Source organism: Penaeus monodon, chromosome 11, assembly GCF_015228065.2.
Source record: "Penaeus monodon isolate SGIC_2016 chromosome 11, NSTDA_Pmon_1, whole genome shotgun sequence".
NCBI classification, from domain to species: domain Eukaryota; kingdom Metazoa; phylum Arthropoda; class Malacostraca; order Decapoda; family Penaeidae; genus Penaeus; species Penaeus monodon.
The window spans coordinates 44,479,906-44,493,830 of NC_051396.1; the positions used below are offsets into that span (position 1 = coordinate 44,479,906).

Sequence of the window (13,925 nt, forward strand, 5' to 3'; positions counted from 1 at the left end):
CTAAACCCGGCCTGGGTTACATTTTAAACCCAAAAGGAAAAACCGGGGGGCTGGTCGTTTTTTTTCCCAACCCCCCCCCCAAAAAAACCCCTTTTTTAAATTCATAAAATTTTTAAATTTAAAACTTAAAAAATTTAAAACATTTTAATTTTAAAAAGTTTTTTAATAAATTTTAATTTTTAAAATAAAAAAAAACAAAAAAACCCAAAATTAAATTTGTTTAAAAAATTTTTTAATTTTTAATTTGTTTTAAAAAAAAAAAAAAAAATTTTCCAAAAAAAAAAATTAAATAATCCAAAACTATTATTTTTTTCCCCCACATTTTAAAAATTTTTTAAAAAAATTCCTTCAACCCCACTTTAAAAAAAAAAAAAAAAAAAGCAAAAAAAAAAATTTAAAAAAAAAGAAAACAAAAAAAAATTCCTGATTTTTTCCCAAATTTTTCTAAAAAAAAATCTTTTTTGGTGTTTTTTCCCCTTTCCCAGAACTTTAGGGGCCAATTTTCAAAAAAAAAACCAAAAATAAAAAGAATTAAACTTATATAAATCATAAAAAAAAAAAAAAAAAAAAAAAAAAAAAAAAAAAAAAAAAAGGGGGGGAAGAAAAAAAAAAAAAAAAAAGAAGGGAGGGGGGAAAAAAAAAGAAAAGAAAAAAAAAAAACCCGCCCCCCAAAAGGGGAAAAAAAAGAAAAAAAAAAAAAAAAAAAAGAAAAAAAAAAAAAAAAAAAAAAAAAAAAAAGGGGGGGGGGAAAAAATAAAAAAAGGGGGGGGGGTTGGGCCCCCCCAAAAAAAATTCCCCCGGGGGGCCGAGACCTTTTGGGGAAAGGGAAACCCCCTTTGGGGGGGAAAAAAAAGGGGGGAAAAGGGGGGAAAGGGGGGGAAGAAAAGGGGGGGGGTTTTTTTTGAAAAAAAAATGGAAAAAAGGGGAACAGAAAAAAAAAAAAAAAAAAGGGGGGGGGGGGAAGGAAAAAAGGGGGGGAAGGGGAAAAAAAACAAAACAAAACCAAAAGGGTTTTGGTAAAAAAAAAAATTTAAAAAAAATTCCCCCCCCCCTTTTTTTTTTTAAATTTGGGGGCCCCCTTTTTTAAAAAAAAAAAAACCCCTTTTTTTTAGTTTTTATTTTGTTTAAAAAAAAAATTTTTAAAAATTTTTTTTAAAAAAATAAATTTTTATATATTTACATTTTTTTTTTATTTTTTTTTTTAAATTTTTTCATTAAAACCATTTATTTTACTTTAAAATTTTTTTCCAAATTTTTTTTTTTTTATTACCTTTTTTTTTTATCCATTTTCATTTGTTTTTTTATTTAATTACAATTAAATTTTTGCCCTTTTCCATTTTAAATAATTATTTTTTTACCATAATCATCTCGTCATTATTATCAATGTAATTATTATAGTCATTATCCTTATTATTATTTATTTTATTTTTAAAATATTTTTAAATAAAATTTATTTTTTACCTTTTTTTATACATTTTTGAAATTTTTATCTTTCAGTATTATCATTTTTATCATTAATAATTTAAATGACCCCATCATATCATTTTTTTAATCTTTTACCATCATTTATACCCCCCAATTATATACTATTATTATCATTATCTTTACAACCGACTTCATCATGGTTCACTATTATTTTAACTATCATTATCACTAGGGGGGGCCCCTCACAAATCATTATAAATTTACTATCATTATAAGTTCCATATCATTATTATTGGGGGCCCCAATCACTACCCCATTACCCTTTAATATCTTAGGGGGGCCTATCCCCCCATCAATTACCAATGATTACCCCACCACCCCACTATCATTATTATATCCCATCATTTTTTATTATGGGGCCATCACAAAATCTTATCACTACTTCATTTCAATGTTTCTTCAGTATTTTTTTTATCATCATAACTAAAAGCACTTTTTTTTTTCCCAAATTTAAATCCCCGCGGGGGTATCGCCCCGGCCCCCCCCCCCAAATGCGTTTTCGACTGGGGGTTTAACCAAATTGGAGGCTGCAGCTAAGTGGGGGGTTTCCCTCACCCCTTTTTCATCACTCGGGCCTGGGTTAAAGAGAAAGCGGTTTTTAATGCCTTTACTAATGGGCCCTTGGATTCCGAATATCTATCATTCTTGACCTTTTTTTTAAACGGGGGGGGACTAAATCTCTTTTGATCTCTTTTTTTGGGGGGGGGGGGGGGGAAGGGGGAATGTATCTAAAAAATACGAAAATATGCCTTGCGTTTACTCTGAGAAATGGGTTCAAATCTAGCGGGGTTTTCACCTTCAATGTTTGGGGGCGTCTTGAGGGGTCTGTTTCCCGTGAAAGGCCGAGGTCCCCCGTGCCCAGGTCGTCCGCCACCAGAATCATACGTTGGGGCCTCCTCTTTCTTTTTTTTCCCCCTTTTCAGGCCCCCCCGCACGAGGGGCCAGCGGAGCACCAAATCCATCCCTTTGGAGGTTTTCATTGGGGCCCGCCTTTTCGGGGGGGGAAGGTCTGGGCCCTCGACACGTTTCTTTTTTAGGAGGGGGGGGGTCGGGGGCCGATGATGGGGTGATCTCCAACAGGGAAGGGGTTTTTTTGCTTTCTTTTTTTTGGGAAATACATATAGTTTTAGGGGCACGAACGCGCGCGCAACAACAACCCCACACAACCAAACCCCACACCCCCAAACACACCACACAAGCAAACACACCCCCCCCCCAACCAAAACCAACATATTTATATATTAATATATATAAATATATAATTTATATCCATATAATGTAAAAAACATTATTTATTTTTCAATAGCCCTTAAAATCCACTGCGGACACAGGCCTCTTCAGTTCATTATTGAGAAGTCATTTAAAAATCTAAAACCCTTGCCTGAATTGGATCCCCCCTTTTCCTAATAAAACCCGGCCCCCGGGGCGGGCTCCCCTTTTGAGCCCGGCGGGGGATTTCCCTACGAGGGCCTGCTTTTTTTGACCCCGCCGGGGGGGCCAAAAATTCCCGAAGCAGCAACCCCCGAGGCAGGCTTTTGAAAAACTGCCGCGACGGGAATTGAATTCAGGTTCACAAGGGTAGGAGTCCAAAATTTTTTTTTACCCCCCCAAAAACAACCCCAAAAAAATAAAAAAAAAAAAAAAAAAAAATATAGAAAAAAAGGGGAAAAAAAGGGAAAAAAAAATATAATAAAAAAAAAAAAAAAAAAAAATGGAATAAAAAAAAAATTAAAATAAATAAAAAAAAAATAAAAAAAAAATAGAAAAAATAAAACCCCAATAACAAAAGGGGGAAAATTAAAAACAAAAAAAAAAAATAAAATACAAACATAAAGAAAAAAAAAACATAAAAAAAATTTTTAAAAAAAAAATAAGAAAAAAAATACTTTAAAAAAAAAAAGAATTAAAAAAATTTAAAGGGGGAAAAAAAAAACTTTAATAAAAAAAAAAAAAAAAAGAAAAAAAAACCTATACATATACAAAACAATAAAAATTTTAAAAAAAAAAGTTTTAATATAACAAAACCATATATATGTTATAATTAATAAACTTTAAACATAATATATAATAATATATATTAATATCAAAAATTTTATATATTTTTAATACAATTTACATAATATTATATATATATACATATAATATATATATATACATATATATATATTACATATATATATATATATATAATATACAAAAAAAGAAGTGAGAGAGAGAAAAAGTGAGAGAAAAGAGAAGTGAGAGAGAAGTGAGAGAGAAAAAGGGGAGAGGGGGAGGAGAGAGGGAGGAGGGAGGGAGTAACGAAGGGAAAAGCAAGAAAACACAAACAAGGGTATATCCATGTGTTTTCTCTCCCCTTGTCATCATATTTACTACTTTTTTCCAGCATGACTCCCGTACGAACCAGCACGCCCTGTCTTACCTTGTTAAACCGAACCTCCGGCGAGAAACTCCAGAAGTCGTGAGTACCTTCCATCTCCACCGACAGCGTAAACGGCAGACCGAAGAAGGACTGGAAGCCGTGGTCCTGGGGCCCGCGGCACCCGAGGCCCCCGAGGCCGCACCGCATCCCAAGGTGCCACTTGCCTGAGGACAATGATGAGAGCTATAAAAGCACGGTCATAAATAAAGCAAATATATCGATTACTACTACTACTACTATCAGTACTATTACAACTAGTACTAATACTAATAGTGTTACAACTACTACACCACCACTACTTCAACTGCTGCTACTAAGTTCTACGATCATTATTACTGCGACTACAACTACTACTACTACTAATAATAATACACCAATACTACTACTACTACTACTTCTACAACTGCTGCTGCTGCTTAGGAGCAGTATTGCTATGACTACGACTGCTGCTACTATTACTATTACTACTACTACCACTAATAATAATAATAATCTTTATTATCATCTATATTATTACTATTATCATTATTTTTATCATTATCATTATCATTATTACTATCATTATTAATATTATTATGATAATTAAAACTATTATGATTATTAATAATAGTAATAACATTACTATTATCAACATTATTATTATTACAATTATCATTATTATTATTACTATTGCTATTATTAATATAACTATAATCATTATCATTATTACCATTATCTTTATCATCATTACTATTGCTATTATTTTTCTCACAGTAATCACTATTATTACCATCACCACCACCACCATCATCACTCATCAGTATAAAAACAAAAAAGTACCAAATAACGTAATTAAAACAGAAAACAAAAAATATGTTGGCCTGAGTTATCTCACTTTCTAATAAAAGTCTTTTCTCGTTTAGTGTTTTGTCCCAATATTCCTTAACAGAACTTTAGTGGCACAATGATCTAGAAAGAACGAAATGGGAATAAGAATGAACATTGGATGATAAATCACTGGAAAGAGAGAGAGAGTAGAAGAGAGGAAGAGGGTGGAGAGAAGGTGTGGACGTGAGAAGGGAAGAGAGAGCGAAGAGAGAGGAGATGGGCCGAGACGAAGAGATGATAAGTGAAGGAAGGGAGAGAAGATGCGAGAGGAGAGAGGAGAGGGGAGAGGAAAGTGGAAACGGAGGAGGAAGGAGTAGAGGGAGAGGAGGAGAGTGAGGAGAGGAGAGTGGGTGGAGAAGGGATGATGGAGGGAGGTGTGACGGAGAGTGGGACGAGTTATGAGTCGAGAGAGAGGAATAGAGCAGACGAGATGAGACGAGGCGCGAATGAAGGAGTGAGAGAGAGGAGAGATGAGAGGACCGGAGAGATGAGAGGGCAGAGTCAGGGTGGGGTGCGAGAAGCGCGAGAGATGAGAGATGGACGAGTAGTGGATTGGGAGAGAGAGGATGTAGTACAGAGAAGAGAAGGCAGAGATGGAGAGGAGAGGGCGGACAGTCGAGGAGTTCGAGTGGATGGAGTGAGGAGGAGTGAGAGAGAGGGAGGACTGAGGCGACGAGAGGAGGAGAGAGACGGGATGAGAGTGAGAGAGTGACGAGAGGAGAAGATGATGAGAGAGGAGGAGAGAAACGAGAGGAGAGTGGTCGATGATGTGAGAGAGAAGAGACGGGGAGAGAGAGAGTGGATGGAGAGCAAGAGAGGGGAAGAGGGGGGAGAGAGAGGAAGAGTGCAGGGAAGGGGGAGGATGAGTGAGGAGGAGAGTACGAGGACGATGGGATTGAAGGAGAGAGTGAGTGGACAGCGAGGAGCAGGAAGAGAGAGGAGGAGGAGAGAGGAGGAGAGGGAGAAGAGAGGGGGAGAGGAGGGGGAAGAGGAGGAGGGAGAGGAGGTAGGAGCGAGAGAGGAGGAGAAGGGAGGAGAGGGAAGGAGAGGGAGAGCAGAAGGAGGAGCAGGGGAGGAGGAGAGGAAGCGGGAGAGGGCGAAGGAGGAACAGACGATTGAGAGAGTTGTGAGAGAGAGCGTGAAGGAAGAGAAGATCGAGATGAGTGCTGGAGAGAACGAGGGACGGGAGATCGAGATATGAGCGAGGGAGGAAGGAGGAGAGTGTGGGAGTGGGACGAGAGTTGAGAGCGAGAGAGGATAATCGAGAGGGACGGCGGTGTTGAGAGAGTCGAGAGAGGCGAGAGAGGAGAGATGAGAGGGGGATGAGCGAGAGATATAGAGCGGAGAGAGAGAGGACCGAGAGAGAATTGAGGAGGTAGGAGGGAGAGAGGAGAGGATCGAGAGGCGAAAGAGACGAGTGGAGGAGAGAGAGAGGGAGAGAGGGTGGAGAGCGGAGACGAAGAATGGAGAGATGATGGAGAGAGCCGAAGAGAAGAGAGAGGAGGGTGAGCAAGAGGGAGGAAGCAGCGAGTGAAGAGAAGAGAGGGAGAGGGAGGAGATGGAGAGAGTGAGAGGAGAGGAGGAGAAGGAGAGGAGGAGAAGAGGAGAGGGGAGTGAGGAGAGGGAGGTGAGAAGGGGGAGGAGGTGAGGAGAGAAAAGTTTCAACGAGATGCGAGAGAGGAGAGGAAGAGGAGAGGAGAGAGAGACTGAGAGTTGAGGAGGGGAAGAGGAAAGAGAGACGAAGAGGAGAGTGAGGATCGGGAGACAGAGAGAGATAGAGTGAGCGAGGCAGAGAGATGAGAGAGAGAGTCGGAGAGAGAGAATGAGAGGGTGTGGAAGGAGTGTGATGAGAGGATAGGAGAAGAGTGCGAAAAGGGGAGAGGGACGGAGGAGAGTGAGACTGAGAGGCTGGGAGGAGACGAGAATAGAGGAGGCGTTGAGAAGATGAAGGGTACGGAGACGTGGAGAGAAGGGAAGGCGAGGGGTGGATGCCAGTGAGAGACAGACAGAGGAGGCGAGAGGAGAGGGAAGGAGAGCGGTGAGTGGAGAGAGGCGAGAGAGGGTGGAGAGAAGGAGAGGAGAAGGGATGAGACGGAGAAGAGAGGAGAAGACAAGAGAGCGACCAGGAGAAAGCAGATGAGGGGAGGAATCTCGAGGGAAAGGGAAGAGGATGACGATGAGGGGAGTGAGAGAGTTTGAGGAGAGAGAGCGGGAAGAGAGGCGGGATGGAGAGGAGGGGGAGAGTGAGAGCGAAGGGAGATCAACGGAGAGAGAGTAACTGAGGCGGAGAGGAGAGAGACGAAGAGAGAGAGAGAACGAGTTGAGAAGGAGAGGGAGAAAGGGCCCCGGGAGGAGAAGGATAGGAGAGATGGGAGAGAGAGAGAGAGAGAAGATAGGAAGTGGGAGAGGGAAGAGGATAGAGAGGAAGGTGGAGAGTGGACTGAGGGAGAGAAGGGGGGGGAGAGGGAGATTGAGATGAGAGAGGAGCGGGAGAGCCAGAGGAGAAGGAGAGGAGGAGAGAGACGGGTGACGAGGGGGGGAGAGAGAGAGAAGGAGGGAGAGAGGAGGTGAGGAGAAGACCTGAGGAGGCGTAGGAGTGGAGGAGAGAGGAGGAAGAGAGCGGATCCGGAGTGGAATAGGAGATGAGAGAGAGGATTGGACGAGAGAGCGAGGAGAAGAGAGATTGGAGGAGGGAACGGATTCGGGATGTGAGAGGAGGAGAAGGGGGCGAGAGAGACGAGAGAGAAGGAAGGGCGGAGAGAGAGAAGGAGAAGAGAAGAGAGAGAGAAGGGAGAAGAGCGAGAGAAGGAGTGAGCGGAGAGATTGAGCGAGGAGGGGAGAGTGGATGAGATCAAGGAGTCGAGGGGGAGAGACGAATAGAGACGGGAGGGAGGATGCCCGAAGAGATGGAGCCATGGCGAGAAGGGAGAGCAGAGAGAGGCAGAGAGTGGATGCGAGAAGAGAGTGAGAGGAGAGTAAGCGAGGGGAGGAGAGAGAGACGTAGAGAGGCGATAGGAGGATCGAGAGGGATGAGGAGGAGAGTGGAGAGGAGAGAGAGGAGAGAGAAGACGAGCGGAGTAGTGAGATTGTGAGGGAGAGTTGAGAGAGAGGAGTGGAAAGAGTCTGAGAAGGGAGACGAGAGGAGAGAAGAGAAATGGAGAGAGGGAGAGGAGAGGAGGTTGAGAGAGAAGAGGGAGGAGAGGAGAGGAGGATGTGATGGAGATGAGAGGAAGAGAGGATTGAGTGAGATGAGAGGGAGAAGAGAGGCGGGAGAGGGAGGGAGATAGCAAGAAGAGAGACAGTGGAGAGAGCAGAAGAAGAGGAGAGAGGAGAAGTGAGGAGGAACGTTCAAAGATCAGGGGAGAGCAGACGAGCGGAGAGGAGGAGGGAGAGAGATGAGCAGCGAGGAGGGAATGAGATTGAGCGGGAGAGGCGAGACGGAGTGGACGAGATGGTGAGGGAGGTGGGAGAGGGAACCGGATGGCAAAGAGGAGTTGATAGAGCGAGGGATAGAGGGCCAAGAGAGAGAGATTGGGAGTGGGGGGACGAGAGGAGGAGGAGTGTGAGTGAAGAGGAAGAGAGAGAGAGAGCGAGAGAGAAGAAGATGGATGAGAAGGGGAGAGTGAAGGAGGTGGGGAACGAGGAGAGAGAGAGTCACGAGGACGGAGAGGAAGGAGGGGAGGAGAGGAGAGAGAGGAGATGGCGAAGGAGAGAGGGAGAGACAGAGGACGGAGAAGGGAGGGACGAGAGAGAAAGAGTATGACAAGAGAGAGGCGAGAGGAGGAGAGAAAGCGAGAGAATAGAGAGGAGGAGAGAGGATGATGAGAGAGGATGGATTGAGAGGACAGGAGAGGGAGAGAGAGAGCGCGTGAAGAGAGAAAGAGAGGAGAGTGGAGGAAGAAGCGAGGCAGAGGGGAGACGGAGGGAAGGAGAGAGAGGAGCCGAGGGAAAAGTTGGGACGGAGAGGGGATGGGGTGAGAGGAGAAGAGATGAGATGAGATGAGAGGAGAGAATGTAGAGAGGTGAGGGGAGAGAGAGAGGGAGGAGAGTGAGGAAGAGGAGACGGAGAGGGAGAGCAGAGAGAGGCGAGAGATCTGATGATGGAACGTAGAGAGGGAGAGAGAGAGGGAGGACGAGAGAGGAGAGAGAGAGGGGAGAGGAGATGAGATGAGGAGGAAGAGAAGAAGGAGGAGAGGCGATGCAGAGAGAGAGAGAGGAGATGACGGAGATGGGGGAGAGATTGAGAGTGAGGGCGGAGAGAGAGGAGGGGGGGGAGAGGAAGCGATGGAGAGGAAGGGAGGGGAGGGAGAGGGAGAGAGAGAGAGGTGGAGAGAGGTGAGAGAGGGAAGGAGGGAGAGACGAGACGAGAGAGAGGAAGTGGAGAGACGTGGAGAGATAGGAGAGAGAGGGAGAAGAGAGAGGAGGAGGAGAGAGACGAGAGGAGAGAGAGAGAGAGGGCGAGGGAGGCGAAGAGGGAGGGCGAGGAGGAGGTAGAGAAGAGAGAGGAGGGGAGAACTGGGAGGAGAGGCGTTGACGTGGAGAGGAGAATGAGAAGGGGAGAGAGAGATGGAGGCGAGGGATGAGGAGAGAAGGGGAGAGGGAGAGAAGAGAGGGAGGAGACGATGAGAGAGAGGAGATGAGAGCGGAGAGAGGGGAGAGGGGAGAGAAGAGAGTGAGAGAGGAGAGAGAAAGATCCGGGAGAGAGGGGAGAGGGACGCGCAGGGAGAGGAGAGATGAGAGCGAGCGAGAAGAGAGAGGGGGAGAGGACGCAGGGGAGAGAGAGGATGCGACGGGAGAGGGGGAGGAGTGAGGAGGAGGAGCTTGGAGAGAGGGGACAGAGAGGAGAGGATGGAGATGAGAGAGGACTGAGAGAGACTGAGAGGAGAAGAGGGAGAGAGGGAGGAGAGAAGGAGACGAGTGATAGAGAGGACAGAGAGAGAGAGATGGGAAGGAGAGGAGAGAGAGAGAGAGAGAAGAGAGGAGGGGAGGGGGTTGAGAGAGAGCGGAGGAGAGGAGGCAGAGGAAGGATTGCTGGAGGAGGACGAGAGAGAGGAGGGTGGAGACTGGAGGAGAAGAGGAGAGAAGGTCGAGAAGTGAGAGGAGAGGAGGGAGAGATGGAGTGGGGAGACGAGGAGAGGAGACGAGGAGTAGAGAGACGGGGGCGAGAAGGAGGACAGAGTAGCGAAGTCTAGGGGAGAGAGAGGGGAGAGGAGTGAGGGAGAGAGAGAGTGAGAGGGGGGAGGGAGGAAGAGGGGGGAGAGAGGAGAGAGAAAGGAGAGGCGGGGAGAGGAGAGGAGAGAGAGGGTGTGGAGATGGTGAGGACGGAGGATGGGAGAGAAGAAAAGGGCAGAGGAGGAGGGAGAGGAGGGAGTAGAGCGAGAGAGATGAGCGAGAGGAGAGCGACGAGGAGTGAGGAGGAGAGAACGAGGAGGGAAGGGGAGAGAGGAGAGGTGAGGAGAGTGGAGAAGAGAAGAGGAGATAGTTGAGGAGGGAGGAAGGAGGAGGAGTGAGACGAGAGGAGAAGAGAGGAAGATGGAGGAGAGAGTGAGGCCGAGGGAGGAGGAGGAGAGAGGGAGGGAGGAGGGAGAGAGAGCCTCGGGAGAGAGAGAGAAAGAGGGAGGGACTCGGAGATGAGGGGGTTGAGGAGTGAAGATGAGGGGACGAAGGAGGGCTGAGGAGGGGAGAGAGAAGGGAGTGAGCGAGAGGGAGGAGAGGAGGAGGGAGAGGAGGAGGGGAGAACAGAAGAGGCGGAGAGATGGGTCCGATGAGGATGACGAGGGCGAGATGAGAAGGAGAGGGATTGCCCGAGACGGAGAGGATTGAGGAGAGTGAGAGGACGAGAGAGAGGAGAGCGGAGAGAGCAGGGAGAGAGAGAGGAGGGGGGGGAGAGGGGAGAAGATGGGAGAGAGGGGAGAGTGAAGATGGATGGAGAGGAGAGATGAGAGCAGAGAGAGAGAAGGTGAGAGGAGAGAGGAGAGCGGGGAGGGGAGGGGGAGCGAGGAGAGAGAGAGAGAGAGAAACCGGAGAGAGGGGGGGGAGGAGGAGGAGAGGAGAGAAGAGATGAGGAGAGAGAGGTGGGAGGAGAGAAAGGAGATAAGGAGGGGGGAGGATAGAGCGATGAAGAGGAGGAGAGACAGAGAGACGACCTGAGGGAGGGACAGGAGAGGCGAGAGAGTGAGATGGACGAGGGGGGGAGAGGAGAGGATGGAAGAGACGAGAGGGGAGAGAAGAGGGAGAAGAAGGGGAGATTTTTCTGGGTGAGGGGAGTGAGATGTGGAGAGGAGAGTGAGGAGGGAGGTGTGTGAGAGAGAGAGAAGAGGAGAGGAGCGAGGGAGACGACGAGACGGACGAGAGAGCGGGAGAGGGAGGATGAGAGAGAGAGGTGAGAGGGAGGGGGAGACGGAAGGCGGGAAAGGATTGGAGGGAGGATGAAGCGAGGGGAGAGGAGGGCGAGGGAGAGGGGAGTGAGGAGCCAGAGGGGGCGAAGGGAGGCGGAGAGAGATGAGAGGAGGAGGAGAGGAGAGAGAGAGAGAGAGAGAGAGAGAGAGAGAGAGAGAGAGAGAGAGAGCCCTCAGCTCACCGACAGCGGCAGTGGTGTAATTCGCCGCGGCGAGAGCCTTGGCGAAGGTGACCTCCTCGGGCGGCAACCCCACGCGACTGGCCACGTGCACGATGACCGGCGGCGTCCCTTCCTCGCCAACCAAACCTGGAATAAGCGTAACAGAAAGGTAATAAATAGGTTTCCTGACAGGTAATAATAGGGTTTCGTACTACGGAAAATACCGAGTACTTATCCGATTAAGAATAAGATAAAAAAAATTAATCAAAATTAATATTATCATTGTCTTTTTTATTTAATGACAACTATAATTATAAGTACAATAATAATCAGTGTTATTGTTTATCATTATCATTATCATCAGTATTACCATTATCATCACCATCATTATCAATTTCATGTTCATTATTACCATTATTATTATTATTATTAATATTATTATCAATATTATTATTACCATTATTATTATCACTTTTGTAATTATCTTCAGTATTATCATTATTATCATTAATATTACAATGATCATCATCATATCATTACTATCATTACCATCAGTACTACCACCATTATCATGACTATTATTATCATTATCATTACAACGACTATCATCATGGCTATCACTATTATTATTACTATCATTATCACTATGGCCATCACTATCATTATCATTACTATCATTATAAGTGTCCATATCATTATTATTAGGGCCATCACTATCATTACCCTTACTATCATTATGACTATCACCATCATTATCATTATGACTATCACCATCACTATCATTATGACTATCACCATCATTGTCATTATGGCCATCACTATCATTATCACTACTATCATTATCAATGTCTATCAGTATGTTTTTATCATCATAACTAAAAAGCACTTTATTTTACCATATCGCGCGGGGTATCGTCCGGTCAGCAATGCAGCTCGACTCGGGGTACACATTGAGGCTGCAGCTAAGTGGTGGGTCAGCCTCACTCCTTCATCACTCAGCCTGTGTTAAAGAGTAGCGTGATTAATGCCTTTACTAATGGTCCTTGGATATCCGAATATCTGATCATTCTTGAGCCTTTTTACTGTGACTAAATGCATCTTTTGATCTCGTTTTGGGGTGGGGGAAGGGGGAATGTATCTACAAATACGAAAATATGCCTTGCTGTATTACTCTGAGAAATGGGTCTAATCTAGCGGGGATTCACCTATCAATGTTTGGCGTCTTGATGGTCGTGTTCCCGTAGCAGCCGAGGTCCCCGATGCCCAGGTCGTCCGCCACCAGAATCACTACGTTGGGCCTCCTCTTCTGCGTTTCCCCAGCTGTCAGGCACGCCGACACGAGCGCCAGCGAGAGCACCATCCATCTCCTGGAGGATTCATGTGGCGCCATCGGGTGGGAAGTCTGGGCCCTCGACACGTTTCTGTTAGGATGGGGCGTCGAGCCGATGATGGGCAGTGATCTCCAACAGGGAAGGATTTTTGCTTCTCTATTTTGGAAATACATATAGATACGCACGAACGCGCGCGCACACACACACACACACACAGCACACACACACACACACACACACACACGCACACACACACACACACAACACACACACACACACACACACACACACATATATATATATATATATATATATATATATATATATATATATATATATATATATATATATCCATATATATGTATAACTATTATTATTATTATTCAATAGCCATTCAATCCACTGCAGGACACAGGCCTCTCTCAGTTCATTATTGAGAAGTCATTTGGAAGTCTCACCCTTGCCTGATTGGATCCCCTTCCTAATCAACCGCGGTCCGGCGGGCTACCACTTGAGCCACGGCGGCGACTTTCCCTACGACGCCTGCGTTTGACTCGCCGTGAGACCAGATTCGAAGCAGCAATCAGAGTGCAGGCATTTTGCAACTGCCGCGACGGGAATTGAATTCAGGTTCACAAGGGTAGGAGTCCAATGTTCTACCTCCCTTTTATATATATACATACTTAAAAATTATATATATATATAAAAAAAAATATATATATATATAATAAAAAATTGTAATGATATATATAATTGGTAAATATAATAAATTTTAAATTAAATTTTAATTTATATATTTAAAATGAATTTTATAGAATATATAATATTATAATATATATAATATACAAAATTTGGGATATATATTAAATTATAATGTTTGATAATATAATATAAAAAATAATAAAATATATAATAAAACATATATAATAATTAAAAAATTAATATATTATATATAGATATTTTAATATATATAATAAAAAATATAAAAATATAAAAAATATATATATATTAAATATTATATATTAAATAAATAAATATAATATTAAAATTATATACTAATTTTTTTTTTTAATATATATATATAAATATTATATAATATATGTTTTTTTATATATATAAAAGGGAGGGAAAAAAAAAAGGGTCCTACCCTTGGAACTGAATTCAATTCCCGTCGCGGCAGTTTTCAAAATGCCTGCACTCTGAGGCTTTGAATCTGGTTCAGGCGAAATTTAAACGCAAGGGGGGGGCCCCCCCCTCGGGG

The 13,925-nt window shown here is 44.4% G+C and overlaps 1 protein-coding gene across 1 annotated transcript in view; it reads right to left on the reverse strand.

Annotated features, from left to right (window-relative positions):
- Nucleotides 1-13,925, reverse strand: part of LOC119578594 (arylsulfatase H-like) — a gene marked incomplete in the record, with an annotated part of 72,293 nt that overhangs the window by 54,757 nt on the left and 3,611 nt on the right. Inside the window, 4 exon segments of the mRNA XM_037926160.1 lie at nucleotides 3,908-4,071; nucleotides 11,355-11,480; nucleotides 12,230-12,333; nucleotides 12,539-12,754. Coding sequence (XP_037782088.1) covers nucleotides 3,908-4,071; nucleotides 11,355-11,480; nucleotides 12,230-12,333; nucleotides 12,539-12,754 — 610 coding nt within the window.